Source organism: Buteo buteo, chromosome 4 (assembly GCF_964188355.1).
Source record: "Buteo buteo chromosome 4, bButBut1.hap1.1, whole genome shotgun sequence".
NCBI lineage: Eukaryota > Metazoa > Chordata > Aves > Accipitriformes > Accipitridae > Buteo > Buteo buteo.
In genome coordinates this window covers 34,735,183-34,757,175 of record NC_134174.1, presented here as the reverse complement: position 1 = coordinate 34,757,175, position 21,993 = coordinate 34,735,183, and the positions used below count along the sequence as shown (strand labels likewise).

General features: G+C 42.3%; 1 protein-coding gene across 3 annotated transcripts in view; it reads left to right on the top strand.

Annotated features, from left to right (window-relative positions):
- Window positions 1–21,993, top strand: part of ARID5B (AT-rich interaction domain 5B) — a 122,375-nt gene that overhangs the window by 12,428 nt on the left and 87,954 nt on the right. For all 3 annotated transcript variants that reach the window (XM_075025509.1, XM_075025508.1, XM_075025506.1), the window contains one exon: window positions 1,500–1,725. In XM_075025509.1, the coding sequence (XP_074881610.1) occupies window positions 1,500–1,725 (226 nt within the window). The remainder of the gene's footprint in view (window positions 1–1,499; window positions 1,726–21,993) is intronic.

Below are 21,993 nucleotides of genomic sequence, written 5' to 3'. Positions count from 1 at the left end.
AATTGTACTTTGTAGTACCCAACGCTTGTTTACAAAGTATTGACGTTTGTCATAAACAGAGATTTAAAACATCACTGTTATTGTTTGTTGTTCGGTGGAGGCTCTTATGCTGTGCAATGATAAAGGAAAATATTTTATTACAAGCTTCCTTAGCATGTAAGCATGCAGTTCATTTCTGACCAAATATTTGTTATTGCACTAAACATAATGAAGGTGCCTGCTTATAAAATGATTTTGTGTTATATAAGGGAGAGTGGAATATCAGATCTGCTTTTTTACTAGAGATACTTCAGGTTTTGTATTGTGTGTAACTTATCACAATAAAGCTTTTTTTTCCCCCCCTATTGAGCAGTATTTTATTTCCTGAGGAATGTGTTCAGTGGAAAAAAAAAACCACAGAGAGAATCAATCTTGCTTTTCTCTTTGTTTAATAACTCAAAGAATTTCTCTGCCCTTTGCAAATACTTGTGTTGATTTGAGAGAAAAATTGGATTCCGGTTTATTTATTTCAAGAACCTGTAACCTTATTTAGTGCTAGAAATGTATGGTGTGCAAGGTGTGGTGTGCAGACAGCTCTCATTACAACATAAATTATTTCTGCTGTTTTAACTAAAAATCTGGAGTGTATCGCGCTGGATATGTGTGTATGTTTGTTTGGGGGTTTTTTTTGAGGCTTTCTTGAGCCCCTGCTCACTGGAGTCAGCTATAAAACATTCTGCTTATTCATCATGACTGAGGGGACTTGATTGTTTCCTGGAAGGATAAAATTCAGCAATTAGAGCTGTTTAATTTGAGTATATGTTCTGGAGGCTAAACTAAGTTTAAGTGCTTTTCTTAGAATGTATGTTTAAGAAGGGAAAAAAAATTACAGTTCTGATCTTGAAAAAGGTTTTAAGAAACATGAGAATGTGCAAGTTTCTTTTGGTGGGAAGCACATAACATTTATGTAGTATTTCTTTTGGGATTACATCACAGTTTTATTTAATTTTTAGGACAAAAGTTAAATTCAATATTTGTGTATAAGCCAAGGGAAAATGTACCATAAACATAGGAATTTTCTGGTGAGTCAGAGTTCCAAGAATCTGAGATTTACTTAGTCCATTTATTTCAGGACTAGCTATAACCATTAGTCATCCAGCCATGAATTTTTACATTTGCAGCTAATTGCACCTAAAAAACAAACTTTCCCTCAAGGCTTTGGGTTATACAGAGTGTGATTTGGCAACCTGTTTTTCAGATTCATTTTAGGATCATTGTCCTGCTCCTAGAAATTGTCTTTAGATCATGTGTTATTTGCTTCAAGTAAACAACTAATATTTCCACTTAGGTGGCAGGAGGAAGAAATTAAGTACTAGCTATTCTGTATTTCAGTAAAATTAATCTGCCAACAGCAAGATAGGCTTTTCCAATAGCCTATGGGAGGGGTGGCGTTACGGGTTTTCCAGTCATCGTGTAGCCCCACGTGACGTGTCGTATTCTCATTTGACCGCTTCTTGCAGGATGAAGTTATTGCTGTTTCAGAGAAAGTTACTGTGAAGCTTGAGGACTTGGCAAAATGGGCACAGTCCGATTTCTCCAAGTGGAAGTGTGGTTTCCGGGCTGAGCCAGTCAAGCCGATGGATGTGGGGAAGAATGGGCAGAAGGAGGCCTTGACGAGATACAGACAATCCACACTCAACAGCGGCTTGAACTTCAAAGACATCCTGAAGGAAAAGGCTGACCTTGGTGAGTATCCCTTACTTTCTTCTGCGGGGAGGGGCCCATGGGTGAGAGTCTTTCGAAGACAGATGAGCCCGATCCTGCCGAGCCGTCGCCGATTCCCAAGGTACGTCTGTGCTTCAGGCGGAGGTGTGGTGAGGAGGTACCCAAGCGGGATGGGTGGTGGTGGTGGTGAGCTCATTGCAGGCTCCTTTGAGATTAGCATGGGGTAACTCATGTGATACCTGTCTGCTCTTTAGATGTGTCCCTGAGCACTAAGGCTCAAACCCTGAAGGTGCACATGCAAATAATTGTCAAGGGCTCTCCCTGGGGCTCTGGAGGCCGGGGGAACCAGGTCAGAGCTGTGGGTTCTGAGGAGAGGAGCCTGACACATCTTCCTGAGGCCTCCTCTGACGGGCAGGGGAGAGCAAAGGCCTTTAATTTCTCCCGTCCCATCTTCCAGAAGTGCAGCATTGTCACCTGTGTTTGGTGCTTGTCCTGTCTCCGTACAGTCAGCTTTGTGTCTTGTTTGGTAGGGAGATGTCCCTTCCGTAGCCTTCTATAGCATTCGCTTGTGAGCTTTACATTACTACGTAGCATAGGCCTCTGCGAGCACCCCACTGTTCTCTCCAGATAGACCTGTGCTTTCTTTCCCTGTCCATTTTTAGGGAGGGAAACGATAGCTCTGCTACTTTGGATGGTTGCAGACAGGCTTGCAGCTCTGGGGCCGCTTTGGTGCGCAGACACTCACGCCTCTAAAATCTGTGGTGGGGGGTTAAGGGCGACAGGTCTCCTGTTGGTAAACGTGCCTGCTTGTGGTATTAGGACCTCAGATGCGTAATAGCTGTCAGAGACGGTGCTTTGAAGTGCATCCCAGGGATATTTCTCTGTTGTATCAAGCTTTTAACGAATGTTCCAGGTTTGAAGAGCATCAAGTTTAGGCCATAATGGCTGGAAAGGTAAGAAATTAAAAGCTAAGGCTGATGCATGTGAGGAAATGCTTTTGTACCTACATGAACAGGAGATGCAGGGCCAAGTTCAGTTTTATAATGGCACGACTGTGTTGGCATTGAAGCCAAGTTACACTAAGCTGAAGATCTATCTTGGAGGATTTATCTTCTGCATCTCGTTTTTCTGATCTTATCAAATGGTGAAGTGATTTTGTCAGTCTCACATTTTACTGTTAGATACGTAGGTTGGAAGATTAAAGTCCAATTGGAAGTTGACCTTATTTTTCATTACATGTCCAGGAAAAAAAATAACCCATGTAATTCTTTCTTTTCCTTTGCTTTTCTGTGTGGATTTTTCTGGTTTGTAATTACGTGCAGTAATTTTCTCTGCTATTGCCCTGGCATCTTCTTTATGCACTATATTTATTTGCATTTGTTTGTTGCATCAGAAGAATCTTAATGTTTTTCAGACAGGACTTTTGTGTGTTAATGTTTTCTTGTTTTTGTTTTTAACAAACAAAAAACCCCTTGTGGTAAGTTATGAAATGGCTATTATTTACCCTAGGAGCCACAGAAAATTATCTTTAAGCCTAAAGCGTATAGTTGCATGTTAAGCCTTTGAAAGTAGGGTTTATACGGAAAACGCTTATGGAATGCAAACTATATGGTATAATTTTGATAACCCACATTCTGATGTTGTTCATTTTCAGTTGGTGGCTCTGGCTTTATTGTTGGGTCTTTTATTTTCAGTAGAAAAGGGTATTTTGACTAATGTTTGATCATGATTGCCTTTTTCTTCCTCATGACTGGTCAGCGGGAGTGAACCCAAAAGTTCAGGAAGACCTGTAGCTGATTAGGCATATTGATACAGACAACTGATCTAGCCTATGAAAGGCAATCAAAGAAGTTCCTTAAATCTAGTACTAAGATGATTTTTTTACTGTTTGAAAGACCCATTAATTTAAGCATATTTTGCTTCCCGGGTCTGAGAAAAAATCTGAAGATCAGTGATCTTCGCTGCTTGTGAAGCAGCCCTATTTGGTTGTGTCCTGTAGGCAACCCATGAGCTCTGGTGTTTGGCTTAAGCATGGGATGGAGGTTTAACACCCACCAAGTGAAGAAGATTTACTTCTCTCACTCTGAGTGGTTGGTCAAGGTTGACATTGTGCTCTGGGAATTGTCATCTCCCTAGCTGTAGGCAAAGGCAGTAGCATAACGTACAGTGTCCAAGGCATAGAGATTTGAGCTGCCAGTGTTGTATCTTCTCTGCTGTCAAAATGACAGGTTTACTGCCTGTTACGACGTGTGCCCACAGACCTTTTCCAATACTCAGCATCTTGCCAACAGAGCAAGGCTCAGCTGCGGTGACCAAAGATTTATTAGCAATAACTTCTGCAGTAGGTCTCCAGCACAGTGGGATGGGGTAGTTTTTCTCTTAAAATGGGGTTGTAAACTGTGAGGGAGTGTGGTGCACTGTCATGCAGAGGTCCCTCTGGTGAGAGCATCAGCACAGCTATATTAGCAAGGCTAATCAGCCCAAATGGAGAGGCGATCTCCTGCACATCCACCACTTCCCACCACTGCAGCGCATTTCCCCTCCTGATCAGGTACTTAGTGCTGCGCTGATGGGGATGTTTCATGGAGGGCTTCCCCATGGGGCAGAGTGGGGTGGCTGTGACAGGGCAGACCACTTTGTACAGAACTTGGATCTGAAGGGAATAAATCCCTTCTTGTGCTAGTCTGGTGGGCCATGCATGAGTCTGTAGTGATGCCCATGTTTAACCCTGGCTGTAGATGAGGAAGTTGCAGAACCAGGTGTTGAAAAGGCCTAGATAAACAAGGTGATCTCCTGGACCCCTTTTTTTCCTATGAAAAGGCATGTTTACATTACAGGAAAATCCCATACAAGTGAGTAGATTATGAAATTTTTCCTACTAGATGTTTTTGAACCGAGCTGTAGAAGGTAATAGGAAATTATATCCCTACCAAGGAGCTCAAAAAAACTTTACGGAAGAAACAAAATCAGTTTTCACACACTATCCAGGAGTAGTGAAGGGTGAAATAACCCGGATGAAATGAAAACATGGCTGATACAGAACCACAGAAGTGGCACTGCGCAAACATACTTAATTAAACGTGTTGCTGCTGGGAGCAGGGCAGCTTTAAACAATAACCAGGCAAAGTGGGACCTCGTGTGAGCAGCGTATACCCTGTGCCATATACTCTGTGGCATTCGCTTAGCCAAAACTAAGGCGACACCTGGTTAATCCACAACCCGGAGAAACCATGCACCTACAATTGAAAGTTGACCCTAATTCAAATTTGGTAGTTCTGTCTCCTTTTTTGTCCTCTCTTTTTTCTCTTCTCTTTTTTTTTCCTCTTATCTTTTTTTCCCTCTTGTCTCTTTTTTCTTCTTCTTTTTTTCTTCTTCTTTTTTTCTTTTCTCTTTGGCTTTCTTTTCTGCAGAACCTGTTTTTTTTTTTTTTTCTGTAAAATGCCATTGTTTTTATCACTAGTGAATTATGCAGAACTTTTCCTTAGGACTGTATTAAATAAAAGATCTAGCAATGGCAATTTTGTGTGAGCTTCAAGATTTCAGCCTGAAAAATGATTTTTAAGAATTATTTCTTTCTGCCTGTTGAGATATTTATGTTATACATTCTGTCCCTTTCTACAAATATGTCAATATTGAATGCTAGCAGTTTATGTCTTAAGACTATTTATAGCTTTCTGAATATTTCTTTCAAATATTGAGAAAAATAAAGAATAACAACAATGCAGCATATAAAAATAGAGTTGCTCGGAATGTATTATTCATAATGAACATGAGAACCTGTTTTTCCAGAAGAATTGGTCTGATTAAATCATTCACTACTAAGGCCGCTAGTTATTTATTTTTGTCTTTAGAATTATTTAGGGGATTTTTCTTTGTAATAAATGGACTTGTATACCCATATTTGGTAAACCAGTGGGAAGTCACTAAATGAGGAATTATTTCATTTTACAAAATTTTTAGCAACTAAGCAATGTAAACGCTATTGGTTAAATATGGCAAAGTTGCATATTTGTATTCCTTGGGCTATAGTTTGAAAAAAATTCAAATTATTTTATATAACACTGCTTCTTACAGACTTCCTTTAAGTGAAGTATGAAAGCTGCAGTGTAAGCTTTATTGGCCTATAAATATGTCATTATAGTTGGACTACATTTATATGCTTTGGATTGTTGTTTAAGCCAAGAAAATATGTCTCTACAGGTTGACTTTTTATTGAAACCCTTTGAGGCATACAACAGAATGTATTTTAGGCCAAGGTTATTAAAACAGCATTTTCATTTTTGCAGCAGACTCATTGTCAATTATGCTGCCACAAACTGTCTGTGGATAGGCAGTTATGAATGGTTTCATCTCTAAATGTGTCTTTAGAAAAAGAAATAAAAGATAGAGGAGTCAGAGCTGAAATTGAGAGAAGAGACTGAGGGAAAAATGACTGAATTTAGTGCTCACTGGCTCTGTTGGTTTGGGTTAGGCTGGGCTGTGGCGCTGCCTGGGTTTAGCTGAGGAGCAAACAGCCCCTGTGCCTGTGCCGGGCCAGGGAGGTGGGAGCCGCTGCTGCCCCAGCCGGGGGCTCACAAGTCCGTGATGGCAGAGGTCTGGGTTTGGTCCCCAGACTGTCATTGCCACTCTTTTTAGCTATCTTTATAAGTCTTTATCATGCCAAAATGGATGGTTGAGGTTGCCACGTGGTGGGTGCTCCCTTTCCTGCACTGGCAGCGTTAGTAATGGGGATGAGCAAGTTCTGATGCTTACTGAAGGGCTTTTTGTGGCAGTTACTGCTTGTCTGTTTGGGTCCAGTGAGGGGGAACCCAAAGAAAATTTAGCAGTCAGTCCTGTCCTGTCTTTTATTCACCACAGTCATCCATTTGGGGATGTAGAATCTGGATCTTTGTTCTCTGTGAAATCCGGGAAAATCAAGTACTACTTCTAGTTGAGGTTTAGATTTTAGTAGTCGCCCTTTTCTAGTCCATAGGTGGTTTTCCAGCAGTTGTTTCCTTCTTTGCTTTTTTGAACCCTCCAGTGGAGCTTGCCAGGCAGGGGCTGGATGCCACAGGACTGGCTCACCCTCTCATTTCCTTCTCTTCTTTACCAGTCTCATAATTTGCATAGCTTCACCTGGAAGATTGCAGCTCCTCGATCTTGTGTTGCCATATAAATTGGCCAATCCATGGCAAATTGCGGTGTGTTTGGAAGGAAAAGCAGAGGAGGGATGAGCTATCTTGCAGGAAGGTGCCGACCCCTTGGTGCCCAGGCAGCCACAGTGCCTGACCCCAGCAGGCACTGGACTGTTGCATGGCCTTTCTGATTTCACTTATCAGTGGCCTTGCAACAGGCATGACTTCTCCAGATGAAGATTATCAAGTCGTAATGTAGTCAAATTATAATATTATCGAAACTGATAATCTGCAGCTGTAGTGCGCTCAGGTACTTGCGGTGACTTCTGAACTGACGCCGACTCTGCTTTTTCATTGTTTGTCACGTGCTGCTGAGTTCAGGCGCGCCTGGCTTAACTTGATGCAATAATTTTCTGACCAACTAATTGTTAGCTATTCAGAGTACAGCTACTTCAGATACTTTGTGCCTAAGTCATGCCTCTCTCTTCCCATCCCCTCCTTCCCTGTTTGTCTGCAATCTTTGCCTCTTCCTTGTCTCTTCCTGTCCCCATTGCCCTAGCTGAATGCCATTTTGGTCTTGATAAGGCCCCTGTGAGTGTCCCATTATCCCATATTTCCCTCTCTGCCCTTGTGCACTGTATGTTGTTTTTTGTCTCGTGGGTCAGAGTGACCTCTCTAACTCATTTTAACCAGCCCAATTGATACAGCTCTTTTGCCGTAGATGAGGCTATTACATGACTTGTCTGTTGTGCTCCATGGAGCCTGAAGAGAGGAGGATGGCTCCCTTAGGGAAAAAGGACTGTGGCCTGGCATTTTCTTCTGTGTTTGTGCAGCTCCTAGCAGGTGTGGGCACTGCTGCAGCAGAACGAGAGCACCAGCAAGCTGCATAGCAGCGCTGTTGGGATTGCTGTTCAGAAAGGCTGTGGAGCAGGAAGGCTGTACATCTTCTTTTGGTCTAATTACCGCTTACCTTTAGTGTTGACATGTTTGGGATCAGAGATAACCTGAGGTGCTGAGCAGACAGACAATTTTGCCTGGCCTTGTGTGAAGAGGGCAAGATAAATGTTTATTTTATTATTTGTCAAGCAGTTGGTTTAAGATAACTAATACCTGTTGGCTTGTTGGCTTCAGTTGCTGGCTGCCTTTTAAATGCTGAAAAGTGATGCTGTACTTAGGTGCGGTGTACCCCCAATAATCCTATGGTAATGACATATTTTCTCCTGGAGGTGACCCTATCTCCAGTAGCATTTGGGGGCTCCCCCTCCTCACTTGCTCCTCTCTCTTGAGCCACTGCTGCTCTCCTCTGCACCTTCCCCAGCCACCCTGGGCAGAGGTTGGCAGGGTCCTTGGGAGGTTGTCTGTAGCCGTCTGGTCCTTCCCAATGCCACGTGTTTGCCCAAGCAATGCTGGGATGATTTAAGTGCTGTTAATTTCTTCCTTTCTCTGGGGACAGCCTACTTCATTACAGAGGAAGTGTATGGGGGTGACAAAAACGTTTTAATATGCAGCACTGGCTATAGAAGCCTTTCATTTGCCACTGGATTGTGTTGAGCCTCATCTATTTGTGGCTCTTGAAAGGAGTGTTAGCACCACACATCTCAAACTTCAAGCATGCCTTATCAAAGAGATAAAATTTGGATTGCTTCTCAAACTTTGACCTGCCTTTGAGCTCTTATAAAAGAGGGTGGTAGTGTTGCCCCTGGGAATTGAGGAGGTGGGTATTTTGTTCTTTGAAATGCAGAAGATCTGCCAAGAAATGTAAACAAAATCCCACGTAACTTCTCTCTAGGTAGCCCCTAAATCACAGTGCCTGTTCCCCACCCCCACCGGTTCCTGCAGCAGGAGCAAGCTAACATGATTATCAGAATTGTGCTGATAGCAGTTGTCACTGTGTCAGCATTTTCAATTATGTATTGGTATGACAGGGCACTTTGTCGTTGGTGTAGAGCACAGCCATTTGCAATTGCAGTTCTGGTCTATTCAGAAACATCAGGGAAGGAATCAGTGCTGCAAACCGAGAGGAGGAAGAGTTAAATTTTACTGCCTTGTGAAGCTAGAGGGAACTGCTCCACGTTCTCCTAAAGCCGAAGTTGCAGCAGTTTGCACCATCAATAAGAGTTTTGTTGCAGCCTCTGGTTGGAACAGGAGTAGCTTACATAATTAAAAAATAAGTAGATAAAAAATAAGGACCATTCACAGACAGGGTCAAAGCAGCCAGTGTGGGACAGTGTCCCTTTAAAAATGTTTGACGGCTTTTTTTATTTTTGTCTGTTTTTAGCACCGAGATTGACCTTGCCAGGCTGTGTAATAACCCACATGTGTCTGCTCTCCAGGATTTTTTCCCTTCTAGTCACTTTTGGATCACGCATTTAATTCTTACTGACCATGAGGTTTTGTTCCAGTAACTGGAAACGTGTGCCTCCTGGTGCAGCGCTGCTGTGCTCTGAATCTATCTCAATGTCTGCCTTTTTTTCTTTTTTAACTTTTGGGTTTAGAGGGTGCTGTTTTCCTCCCCAGCCTTCCCTCTAGTTTCCGTCCCTGCCCATATTGTTTCTGGGTCCCAGGGGGACCCAGTTTGGGATGTCTATTGTTTTGTGTCCCTGCGCTTCCCTTGCCCAGCGCTATGGGGGGAGGTGGTCAGTGGTCTCCTCTGTGTGCCATGGTTACTGGTTAGAGCTGTTGGTCCCTCATAGATCATTGATGCCTTTTTCCTGCCTTGAATCCTTTCCACGCAGCCAGCCAAAATTGGCTGAGCACCTATATAACGTGGATTTGGGTGGGCCCTGAGGACGTCCTCTTTTTTTCTGCCTGGCTGCTTTCCTGTGCTGTAATTCTGCACTGCTGGAGTCCAGGACTTGGAGTCCTTTGGTCATCTTTGACTCTGAGCGCTCCGTTAATCACGTTGAAGCTGTCTTCATACCAGCTTATGAATCATTCTGGCTTGTGACCTGTGCTGCCGTGCTGAGATGCTCAGGCTCTCCTGTGGGTGCTCTTGACACCATGGGCAGACCTGGGCGTCAGTTCCCTTCCTGGGGGGCAGAGGAAAGCCAAACCCAACTTATCCACCACCTCCCTTCCCAGTTGCTCTTCCAAGTTGCTCTTCATTAGTCCCGTGCCCAGAAAGACTACTTGCCTTTTGTTTACAGGCACCCTGTGACGTGCCTGGCCTGTCATCATGTATCTTCCTAAATATCTTAGTCCGTTTCTGACTGCCATGTTGCAGAAAGGCTAGTGCTTGTTCTCTGAGATACAATATTCATCTTCTTATAGATGACCAGTCTTGTGCCATGGGAGTTTGTCAGAGAAAGCATCCTTTGTGCATTTGAAATTGAAGGAGGAACTTGCTTTTTCTCCCCCTTCTCCTCTTTTCACAAAATCATTTGCTAGGACAGAGGCAGACAGGAGCAAAGGCTGGGCTATCGCCCAAGCTGTGTAGGGCTGTAATGCCAGCGAATGGCCATGTCAGCATTTATGGGGACCTCAGCAACAGGAGGTGATGGGCCCTCAGCTTGCCAAGGTGGAGTTTTGCTTGGGCAGGCAAGGGAAGGTGGGAGGTGGGTAGGCTAGAAAGAAAAGGCAGGTGTCGGGAAAGAGTGTGGGAAGGGGCTTGGCTCCAGCAGCTGTGGGCAGCAGCGAACCTGCCTTCCCAATGTGCGCAGCCCAGGGATCTCCCACAGCGTTCTGTGTCACATCTGTGAGCACCAAGAGAGGCTGTCTGGGGGCACACAAGAGAAGACTCTGGTTCTGGCATCATTGCCCTTGTTAAACTGAGTTTTAAGACCGTTGGTATCAATATTCTGACTGCTGAATCTCTTTTGGTTAATTTGGTTCATGCTTGTGTTTGCTGACTTGGTGATCCTTGCGTGATGAGACCATTGATAGATGAGGGTGTTTGGGAACGGAAGGGTTAAACCTAATACGTGTATAAATTGGAGTGCAGTTTGTGGGAGTGAGTGATAGAGAAGGCGTTTATTTAAAAAATGTAGCAGCATGAATTGTAACTTACTTGGTAGGTTTTGTATTGGAGAGAATTGCGGCAGAACCTTTATTTACTTCATTTAGTAAAATCTGTACCATGTAAAATAAGTTCCTCCTTAATTTTACTGCTAATAATAATTTGCTTGTAAAAATGAATCCTCAGCACCGTAAACCTTAAGCTTGGGTGTCTCTTGCTCTGTTACATTGTGAAGGACAAATAGTTAATGCCACAAAGAAGTTTTTGTTAGTGATAGATAATGTGTATTATTTTAGTAGGAGTATATTTTAGCAGCTTGTGAAAAATCAAGGTGAATTTCTACATCTGCGCGCTGCTGCATAATTGATATATGTATAAGCTGAAATTCAAAATAAGCTTCCAGAAGAGCACATATTTGATTCTCCTAAACATTTAAATATATGTATCACACCCTCATTTTAAGATGCTGGTTAATGACTTTATGAGCCTGTTGGCAGCGAGAGCATTACATGTGGTTTGAGAAATGTGTCTGGATATGCTTGGTAAGCAGTATTGTTCTGACAGTGTACTAAAGGCCATCTTCAATTTGACTGTGCTCTACTTTGTTATGCTGTGAAAGAAAAAGATAATTCAGCAGAGCATTGTGCTGTCGGCTGGAGACGCCACACTTCAGAATACAAATATTACTAAGGATAAATGAATCATTAAAAGAACAGTAGCATAAAATATCTGATGAATGAACTCCAGGAGTCTCTGCTGGAATAAATTTAGCATTCACGGGCAGTACCATAATATGTGAAATAATAGTATCAGTTCTACATTCAGATGCCAAAAACATTTATGGACCCAGAATAATTGTGAATTACAAGGCTATAAATACATAGAGGGGATTTGGTGATATCATAATAAACCATGAGAAATTCGCTAGGCTGGTTTCTAATGTTACCAGAACCTTGAGATATATTTACAACCTTTTTCACACTCCTGCAGTTTTAGGGGGCAATTCTCCTCTCACAACACGTTCGTCATTCCCATTAGTGCCAAGGGGAGTTATGCATGTGTGTCATGAGTGGAATAGATCCCCGCGTGTTGTACAGTTCAAGGATTCTATAACAAATCGAAAATCTAATTTAAGGAAAAGGTGGGAAACATTCCCTCTCATCCTCCTCCAAGTTCCCCCATGTCCTGTTCTGCTTCTGTGAACAAGGCTAGTGAAGGGTAAATAGGTAAAGGATGACAAGGTAGCTGCTGTGTTCCTGAATGTTTTATCCACAGCTGCATTGTTTTTTTCACTCTTTATTACTGAGAAACAAAACAACCAAAGCCCAGATGTTCTGGTCCCAGGTTTCTTTAAAGTACAGGCTAATGCATTTTAAAAGCATGTTGTAAATACCCAGGGAAGGCAGGGATTGTCAGCCTGTCCACCGAAAGGAGGCTTTGCTGTTGTGATACCAGATCTGTGCCTGGTAGGAGCAGTTCATTAGGAACTGGGGCTGAACCTGACGTGATATTCCAGAGCATGTTCAGCTTTCAGCATGTGCCACGTCACCTGTTTGTAATTAAGCCTGGTGTCCCCTGCCTTCCTGAATTGGGGCGGTGACAGAGTCTCCACAGGTACTTAGTGTCGGTTCACACGTCTCAATATTAGATGGGTTACAGCCCTGGCGCTGCAGGACCCCTTCCCCTCCTAGCATCTTCCCCCAGCCAGCTGTATGGCGTTACTGGCCTCATCCTTCTTGTAAGTCATCGGCAAAATATGCACGTTTAGCGTGGTGCAGAGCAAGTCTGCTCAGTAATTCCACATTCCTTAGTGTTGCAGGAGGTCTCTCAACTGACCAAGCTGCAGTCTTTCTGCTCATCCTTCTCACAGATTTATGCTCCTGGCTGTACATCCAGGTCTTCCAGGGCATTTGCGGTATTTGCAGCGGGAAGGGTCTATGATTTGGTTGACGTCCCTCCACACGGTTCCTGTGTTACTTTTTGTGTCTTGGTAGACTAACTCCCTGATATCAGCAGATGAATCACATCCTTGAGATACATCCTGGACCTTCCATCCTTTTCAGCTGATGAAGCAAAGAGAAGATAATTACAAGACCAAAAAAAAAAAAAACAGTGAAGTGGTCGTCAGCAAGAGGGGCTTGGCAGCCTTGTATGTGTCTTGTAGGCTTTAATGCGTGTCAGTGATAAGTCCTCACCCAGCTAGTCACTGAGCCTGGATTTGCTTCGATCACTGCCAGTTTATTTCACTATCTTTCTCTCCTGAATTCATGCATGTTTTTGCTATGGCAAGGTCATGGGATTATTGATTATTTGTTTTAGTTAATTACTAGTGACTTTAACTTGATATTCTTAGCAATATCTGTGTGAGCTCTCATGGCAAACCCAGTAGACAGGGTGTAATGCAATCTTAATGCATTTTTTTCTCTTTAATTATTTTAAAACCACAGTCTCCACTTTCTTTCACACTGAGTATTTCCAGATTAAAAGCTTTGTGGGATGAAAATTAAATGATAAGGCACTATAAAAATCTATTTCAAGAATCTCAAATGTTTCAGCTCCATCTTTATTTTTAGTTTTCTTACTCCCTGAATGACCCTTACTTGTGACCGTCTTTGTCACTATACACTTCTACTTTTGTTGCACAGAGAAAACAGCTGAAAAAGTCCTTTTATGCTTGTGTTTTTAATCCTCAGTTCAGATACATAAAAATGTGGCCCCATAAGTTCTGTGGTACAGTAAAAAAAAAAAAAAAGACCCAACCCAAATAATTTTGGCAGTTCAAATGCAGAAACTAAAAATAATTTAATCTGCAGTGTGAACATAGTTTCATATTTATACTAGCATCTGGCCTCAGGAATTGAATACTCCATTCTTTAAATAGCTTCACTCTGACTCTTGAATGCTTTGTGACTAGAACATTACCCTACAGTCATACACCTTGTTTACATATTTCTGTTAAAAGGCAAAAGAACGTACAGTACTTCAAAACATCGGTACGAGCTCCCTCCTTCCCTCTCGCCTTGCAAAAGAGAAGTTAAAAAGAGAAAAATGAAAGAGTGGTCTGAAAGTGCATTTTAAATTTAGTTCTCTCAATTTGCTGCTGGGTACATATTTTACTGTCATTTGTATAAAAAACTGGAAGAAAAATTTTCCAAAGAAAATGTGTGCCATTCCAGATGCCCAACAGTAGTCAAACACATTATGTACACTTTGTTTGTATGTTTGTTTTTAATCTTGCAAATGTCTTTGTTTTTAAAAACACTTTGCCTAAAGGCAGTGGATCTTTTTTGTTACCCATATGGTAGAAATAAGGAGTAGGTCCCTGCGAAGGAAAAATACCAGAATAATGTAATAAAAAGGTAAACACTATAAACGGGTGGCTAATGATTAGCTTCTTGTAATCTTTAGGGACAAAGTATCTTTTTATAGTTTTATGATCCTTTCTCAGCCCGACTTCAGGAGGAATTGCATTTTCAGAATTATATATTTGAAACTTCAGCTAAGCTTTACAAATTTAGTAGATCCCTATTTAGTGTCTGTTGGTGAATGTAAGTCCAGCCTAATAGTCTTACTGCTATTTTTTCATTCACATGTCTTGAGGTGAACCTAGGAGCAGAAGAGAAAATATCCCATTTTTAAACCTTAATCCAGAATCCATTCGTATGAGTCACTAAAACAAAATCATAGTGGTTTGGCTAAAAAAGGCTTCATGTCCAACGGGAACGTTCCTTAAAATGCTGGCACGTTTTCCACAATGTTTCTTGAATGTGTTTTTATATGTTGTCTTTGTGCTATTGTAAAACATCAAAGATTAGATCCTGTAGTTTTGTGTGTGGGAGGCTCCTGGTATTTCAGTGGACCGGTCAGCTTGAATGAGGGCAGGGGGCTTGCTCCCTTGAGAAGTGTTCAGCCCCATCAGCTGCCTGCTCCACTCCTCCCTTAGGGAGCCTTCCAGCTTAGGTAGGGAGAATTTGAAGGAGCATTTCTTTTTCTTGTGGTAACTATTCAGTGATGTACCGCAGGCTTAGGCATGCTGCTGTGATGCTCAGGAGCAAACCTTGCAGCAGTGTGTGTGGCAGGAAAATCGGGTCCTGTGTGCCTTTGTGAAAAACTTCGAGAGAGTGAGTTGTTTTGTTTTTCCTACCCAGCTATTACATCCCTCACAGGAAAGAGCCTCTGGGATAATCATCCCACTCGGGTTTTGGGTGGTCAGTGCCATTTTCTTTAGGCTTCAGACTAGCCTGGGATGCTTGAGAAGGTCGGTGCTGAGGCCGTACTCCAACATGACCTCCAGCTTTGATTCTCCCGTGATGGAGCAAGAGAGGTGGTACAAAGCTGGAATGGGAGCAGTGATGAGGATTGCTGGAGATAGCGATACGGGCTGCTTCGCTACCTTGCCACTGGGTTTTTTTGGTATGCGTGACTTGGGTTTTTTTGTTAGCCTTCCCTGCAGGGAAGGTTGGTGCTCAGCTTTTACTTTGTTTTTTAGACCTGGGCCCTCTGACTTGCGTATAATGAATGTGAATGGTGCAGGATTTAGCCTTTGGTGATTTCAGATACCATGTGATTCCAAGGCACAAAACATGTGATTTATTGGGTAAACCCCATTTAATATCTTAAAAGCATAGAGTAGGAGATCAGATGTGAGCATAGGAGCCTTAAAATATATTCCCTGACAACATACTTAAGAACGTTTAGGTCTATATGAAATATACAGGAAATGAGGCCAATTTTGTCCTTGCTATTTTGATGGCAGGGTGCACAGGAGAGACGGAGAGAGTGTGGACAGGAATTCATGTGTTTGATAACATGAGCCCAGCATATTTGCACAAATGGAATAGGAGCATTTTTCACCCTCTGCAGCAGAAACTCTATCGGTAGTTTCTTTGCCTCATTGAGAGATTTTAACTGATCAGACGTACCAGCAAATCCATATAAGTTAATATGAAGAGTCATTCCCTCATCTCTGACCAGTTGTGTACAGTGTTTGCACAAAGCAGTACCTCTTTGCCGTCTCTGTTGGCTTGGGGAAGCACAGGGAGCTGATTCTTGATAACCAGAGTTGAAGAAGGGCTGCTATTCTGTATTAGACCCTTTTTCCCTCATCACTTTGTAGACCAAGTTAGTATAACAGTAAGAAAAGTTTTACTTACTTTTTACCAGGACAATACTTGTTAAGTGTTGTGTCTAAAGCAAGACCTTCGTGAACAGTGAAGCAGAACAGCAGTTGCCAGAAGGACCTGTAATGATTTCTGATCATGCTAATGACTGACCATTGTCTTCTGCTGCACAAATTAAATTTTCTTTCTTTTTCAAACAATGTCAGACTACTTAGTGTATGGCTGGTTTTCCTAAGTAAGCACTTCACTTTCTACTTTTTAGGAAAACAATGCAATTAAAGTTCTTATTTGAAGAGGAAGATTGTGACAACAGTGCTTGGAAATTTTATTGTCCCATCTCTGAAAACATCTGGAGTGCATTTGTCTAAAAGCGTTATTTATACCTTGCTGGGCATGTGGCAAATTTCTTACTTAAAGTCATGTAACATTTTTTGGGCAGCAGATATTTTTAGTTGGGCATATAACTAAGGTTTTGCAAATGTTTGGTTGAGTGAGTAGAAACTTGAAAAATACACTGTGGTTCAGTTTTCTCTTGTTTTACGGTGGTTTTGTCACTTGTGCTTCTTAGGGTCATAGCACATCCAGCTGGAGCGCAAGCTCTCAGGAAACAGAAGTCCTTGGGCCCAGTCCCACAATGTACTGAGTGTCACAGGTGGTGTAAGGAATGCTCTGAGCTCGATGTGGCTGACAGGGCACTTCGTCTTCAGCAATGAAGGTTATCAAGATGTGACAGAATGGGATGGTATTCATAGAAAAAATGGGACTGCAGTTTCCATTTTGTTGCTCCTTTTCCTTCAGAGCATGTCTGCGTGGACTGCGTGTAGGACTGGAGTTTTGTGCGTGCCTCCTTGAGATCTTTGCCCCCAGCTATCTGTAAGAGTTTCCTGCCATCTCCATTTTCCAGTCAGTTCACTAGCCAGATTGCCCAAACCAGAATAGGACACAAAGCCCCTTGGAGAAGTAGCTACAGCAACGACTTTCTTTGTCCTGTGCATTCACTTTCACCAGATGAAGTGACACCAGTTCCATGCCAATGACTGCTGACTCTAAAGCCAAGAAGCCCTCTTGTGTGTGACAGCCCGAACACAGAGACCAGATTTACACCAGAGTGAATCCTCAGTTTCATTTGGTGCAGGAACTGTTTTGATATCTCTACCTAAGATGCAAAGGCGTCATGGTACCAGCAACAGAGCTATAGTAAATCCCTGCCATTGCTTCCCCCATTTGCAAACTTGTAGGGATAATGGGTACCTTATGGGTACTATCCTCACAGCTGTTCACAGTTCCTTCCATGGTCAGAAAATGCAGGTGTTAAGCACAAGAACATAAACAAGAAACAAGAAGTACTCATCTAAAGGGAAGCAGGTTTTGACATTGGCATGCGAGATGGCGAGGTCTAGTGAGGATAACAAAGATGCCACGCTCTTGGAGCAGACTGTCCTTTCATTCCTTTTTTTACAAGGTTCCTTTGCAGCTTTTTCTCTTATGCCACCTCATCTGTCACTTTGACCAGAAGACAAGAGATTCAGGTACCTAAATCTGAACTCATCTATACAGCTTTTTGTAAAGATGTGATGGTGCTAAAACTTCACCCAAAATCTGTCTTCAGAATGGCTTCAAGCTTCCTTTTAAAACAATTAGTTTACCTACATGGCTGGCATCAGAAGAAATGTAATTGCACATAGTAGACTTGATTCTCCCTTTCCAGGATCAAAATGTTGAGCTGACAGTCACTGCTAGGCAGCCTGAAGCCCAAGCCATCCTGCCACAGTGTCTCAAAATGAATGTCCTGATCTATCATTACGTGTTGCTGGCTAAGTGTTGTGTAATTCCCACGGAGTTTGGAGACCTGCTGCAGCATAGCTCGGGTGATGTACTCTTCCATTATCAGGAATCCACAGAGCAGCAAAAAGCGGCTTCTCCGGTATCGTTCCTGGACTTGGCTGCGAGGTTGAGAGTTTGGGAGAGCGTTTTTTCAATCACTGTTTAACTGACAGAGATACAGCTTCTTTGTCCTGTCAGGTGGAAGGGTGTGGCTTGGCAGTCACAGTGAGGACCTTGCTGTGGTACACACTGGCTTGAGTAAGAAGAGATCAGTTATTTGCCCTTCCCCTACTAACTGTGACTTTTCCAGATTTTACTTTCTGGAAACCGTCCCTCCCTGTTTTTCAAAGCCCTCTGATATCGAAGGCTTGAACTGCAGGGGTGCTGTAGTGTCCCCAGGCTTGTCCTGGAGCTGATGGAGGAGGAGGCAGCCCGCGGGCCAGCAATGAAATGCTTTGCATCTCTCAGAAATTCCCATCTCACTTGCATCTGGCATAAATGCACCCTGCAATTTATTGAGTTGCTCATCATGAACACTGTGGTTACTGTGCGATAAGTAAATATTCTTTTGCATATTCTGTTCTTCCTGGGCATTGTAGGAATTAGCACATCAGTTGAGTACCAACGAGAATGAGTAGACGAGAGTGAAATGTTATGGGCCATTAGACAAACAAACAACCCCACCTTCATTTTATTGAAGGTACCTATAAATCTCATCAGGTTTTTTTTCTTTACAGCTAGTTGACCTGAGGATCTGTGTGAAAGATCAGGCTGTTAGCTTAGGCAAGTTAGATTGCTTTAAGCAGCTGTGAACTAGTTTTATAGCGCTACCAGCCTATTTTGTTTCCAGAAAGTGAAAGTTTGAAGTAGGTCCCAAATCTGGTTTCTCACATACGAGATCATTTTGCTACCCGTGACCTAGAAACCAACAATGAATGTATAAATTACAGGCAAGAAGAAAATTCTGAATTGACTGTAAGGTGAATGGAAGTTGAATAACTCCCTGAACTTCAACTAGGAAAAGAAGAAAAGATCACTGAATTCTAAAACAGACTTCAATATAGACAAAGAAAATGTTATTTTAGTATAGATTAAACTTATGACTGAGATATAGAGGGATTATTGTGTCTGTTTCAGATGTAATTTCATGCCTGAGAATTTACATTGAAGGCAAACTGGTCTGGATCACATTAGCAAGGGCCCTGTTTTGCTGTCAGTTTAATTAAATGGAAACTGCTGGCAAGGAGACCCGAGTAGGTTTATAGAAGCAATACTATTTTCTATGTTGGAACAGGAAACTGTTAGGTCTTCCAGTTCGAAAGGGACACAAAAATGAAACCTGTAATTCATTTTTGTTTACAAACTCCCAGCTAATATACAATGACCTTAGTGATAAATTAACCGCAATTACACGTTATATGTAGTGGGCTTTACAATAGCTGCAGACTTTGTAGTTATGAAAACCATGACCTTTGACAGGGAGGTTAGAACATGAAGTTTTTCCAAACAGTGCCTAGATCTTCAAAAGTATTCACTTTTCCTTCCCTGTTTCATGCGAGTGGATTGACAAGATGTGTAGTGAGTGTTCTGTTTGCTTGCTGCAAGATTGTTGTCAGGCAGAAACCCCCCAAAACAAAAAAGCCCGCCCTTTGGGAGCATTGATTTATCTGTTAACTGTGCCTGGCATGCTGCCTTTTGGCTTTGATTTCAGAGAGAAACATGTTTGGTTACTTTAATAGGCAAAAGCACTGAACCTGACTTGTAGGGGAAAAAATTGTTTTCTTTCCCTTTTTCAGTTCTGTTTATCGTATCCTGACGTTCTGTATCGTAATTGTGCAACAGTTCCAAGTTGGAGTAAAGAAAAGTAGAACTGGATCTCAGGCTCCATCAGCGTCATTATTCGAGAGCCAGCTTTTCTGGGTGACTCAGTGGGACTGAAAATGAATGTTTATGCTGGTTAATAGCCACCCTGTGACACCATCTCTGATGATATCAAGTGCTTTTTTGTTCTCGAGAATTGTTCACATCACCTATTTATATCTCCTTTTTTTATTTATACTTGTTTTTATCTTCTAGAAATTTTTGCTGAGTTTGAGTTGTCTTGCCTCTTCCTTCAAAATCCATTTGTTCACCCTTTTTTGCTTCTTTTAGATATATTGAAAGAGAAGAGGTTTTTCTTCCTCTTATTCTTTGACTGAGGAAATTCAGGTCTTACCTATTTTCAGCTACTTCTCCAATTTATGATGTCACAGTGTGCGAGAGTAAAAGTTGAGAATTTGAGAAAGTAAGGTTTTTAATCATGTTACAGTAATTGTATAATTTGTTCTGTGTGTATATACATGTAGTCATCTACAGCGAAACTGCAAGTGTATGTGTGTGTGTATGCACACAACTGTATATGTTGCTGAGGTCTGATACCCATAAAGCACTTGGCCAAAAGAGTATCGTTATGAAAAACTTAGCATTCCTTCCATAAGTATCAGAAGTGACAAAATACATTGTTTGAGACCTACAAAGATCAAAAGAGAAAGAAGGGAGGAAAAGAGATTTAAAAATAACTGTAATAGCAGCAAGTAAAACAGAACAAGAAGGTTCTTGGAGGTCTCCGTCCCTGTGAATGCAATGGTTTTTTTCAGTGAAGCTGTAGGAGGAATCCATATTTTAATATTAACTTCAGTCATGCTGTAGCCCAGTGCCTCCAGTGAGCATGAAGCTTTACATGGCTGGAAGGTAGATGGGGATGAGATTTGGAGAACTGTCGCGTAACTGTAGGTGAGGGGAGGGAAGAAACGCCTTAGCCACCATCAGTGCTTTTGCCTCTTAGAGTAACACGATGCAGTCTGTCCCAAAGCGCTTTGTGGTGTTTTCATGTGCTGGGGGGAGGCACTGGAGGGCATGTGTGCTCACCTCTGCTCTGTCCTCTGCCTCAGCTGGGCGATGGTCTCACGAGGGCCAGCTCCTGATTGCAGTTGCTTAGCAGTAATTAAAAATAAACCAACAGGCAGCAAACCCTCTTCAAATCCAGGGGCTGTCCATCAAAGCTGCACCCTGGCTCTCGCTTATATGTCTTGGGGGTAGAAGAAGAGCAAAAAAAGGGTTGGTTGGTTTTGATCCCGACTGTGGTGAGGTAAGAAGTGCAGAGAGGTCAGGAGGAGTTAGTAAATTATTTTGTGCAGATGAGTAGCAAAATATTTCACAAGCTGGGACAAAAAGTGCTCAGTTGACTCTGCTTCCACAGCAAGGAGGGACTTCAGCTACCTCCCTCCAGGGCTTCTAGCATGACCAACGCCCCAGCAGCGACGGTTGATACTCGGCCCCTGAACCTGTGACCCACCAGGTTTTTGGCTGGCTGGGGGGGGGCTCAGATCGCTTTGTCTGTTCCAGCCCCAGCTCCCCGTTACCCTGGTCTCAATGGCTGCAATGGAGATGCATCCATCATACTATGAATTTGCGGGATTCCTCGGTGCAGGCCTGCCAGTTGTGTTGGAAAGCTGTAAGGAGGCAAAATCTTTCTTGGAGGAGGTGCCTTTCAAGGCAACCTAGAAAGGAGAAAGACTTTCCCAGTTGTAGTAGTGGTAAGACTCAAATCCGGTAAAAACTTTCAGTCTCTAGAGAGTAAAATGAGATTCTTTACCAGCTAGTTTATTTTAATTTTTCTTTTCCTGTTCTCTTCATGACAGAACTTCAAATAATTATGTTGATTTATGATTACAGGTATTTTAAAGCTGTAGTATGCTGTAACAAAGCAATGCCAGCTTATTGTTTCTGGCCCTATCCAATTATACAATTGAGTTTAGGCATGTAATAATGTTATAACAGAAATATCCATCATGATGGATTGAATTTCATGAAGTACGACACAAGAATATTTATAGCTCCATTCTTAAAGCCACTTTTGGGTCAGAATATGCCTCCTTGGTATGGCCTTTAAAAACAGGAGAAAATCTGAAACTTTTCTCAGTCCAGCCCCAAACCTACCACAACCCATTGCCTACATAGGGAGGGGGGTGTAGGTTGATGGTAAGCAGAAAATGATAGAATAGAGTAATTATTTCCGCTAGAAAATGAGGATCTGGCATTGTTTGTACAGTAACAAAGTCATTATTTGGCTATGCCACTGTAATGAAACAATAAAGATCATACTTAATTTAAGTATCATCTCTCAAGAGACTTCTTGCTCTCCTTCTACCATTTTGGCTATTAAAACAAATTTAAATTGCTGGTCTAGTTTCCCACTGCTTTTTAGAGAGTGGGGTGGGCAAAGCCTCCCCTCCTC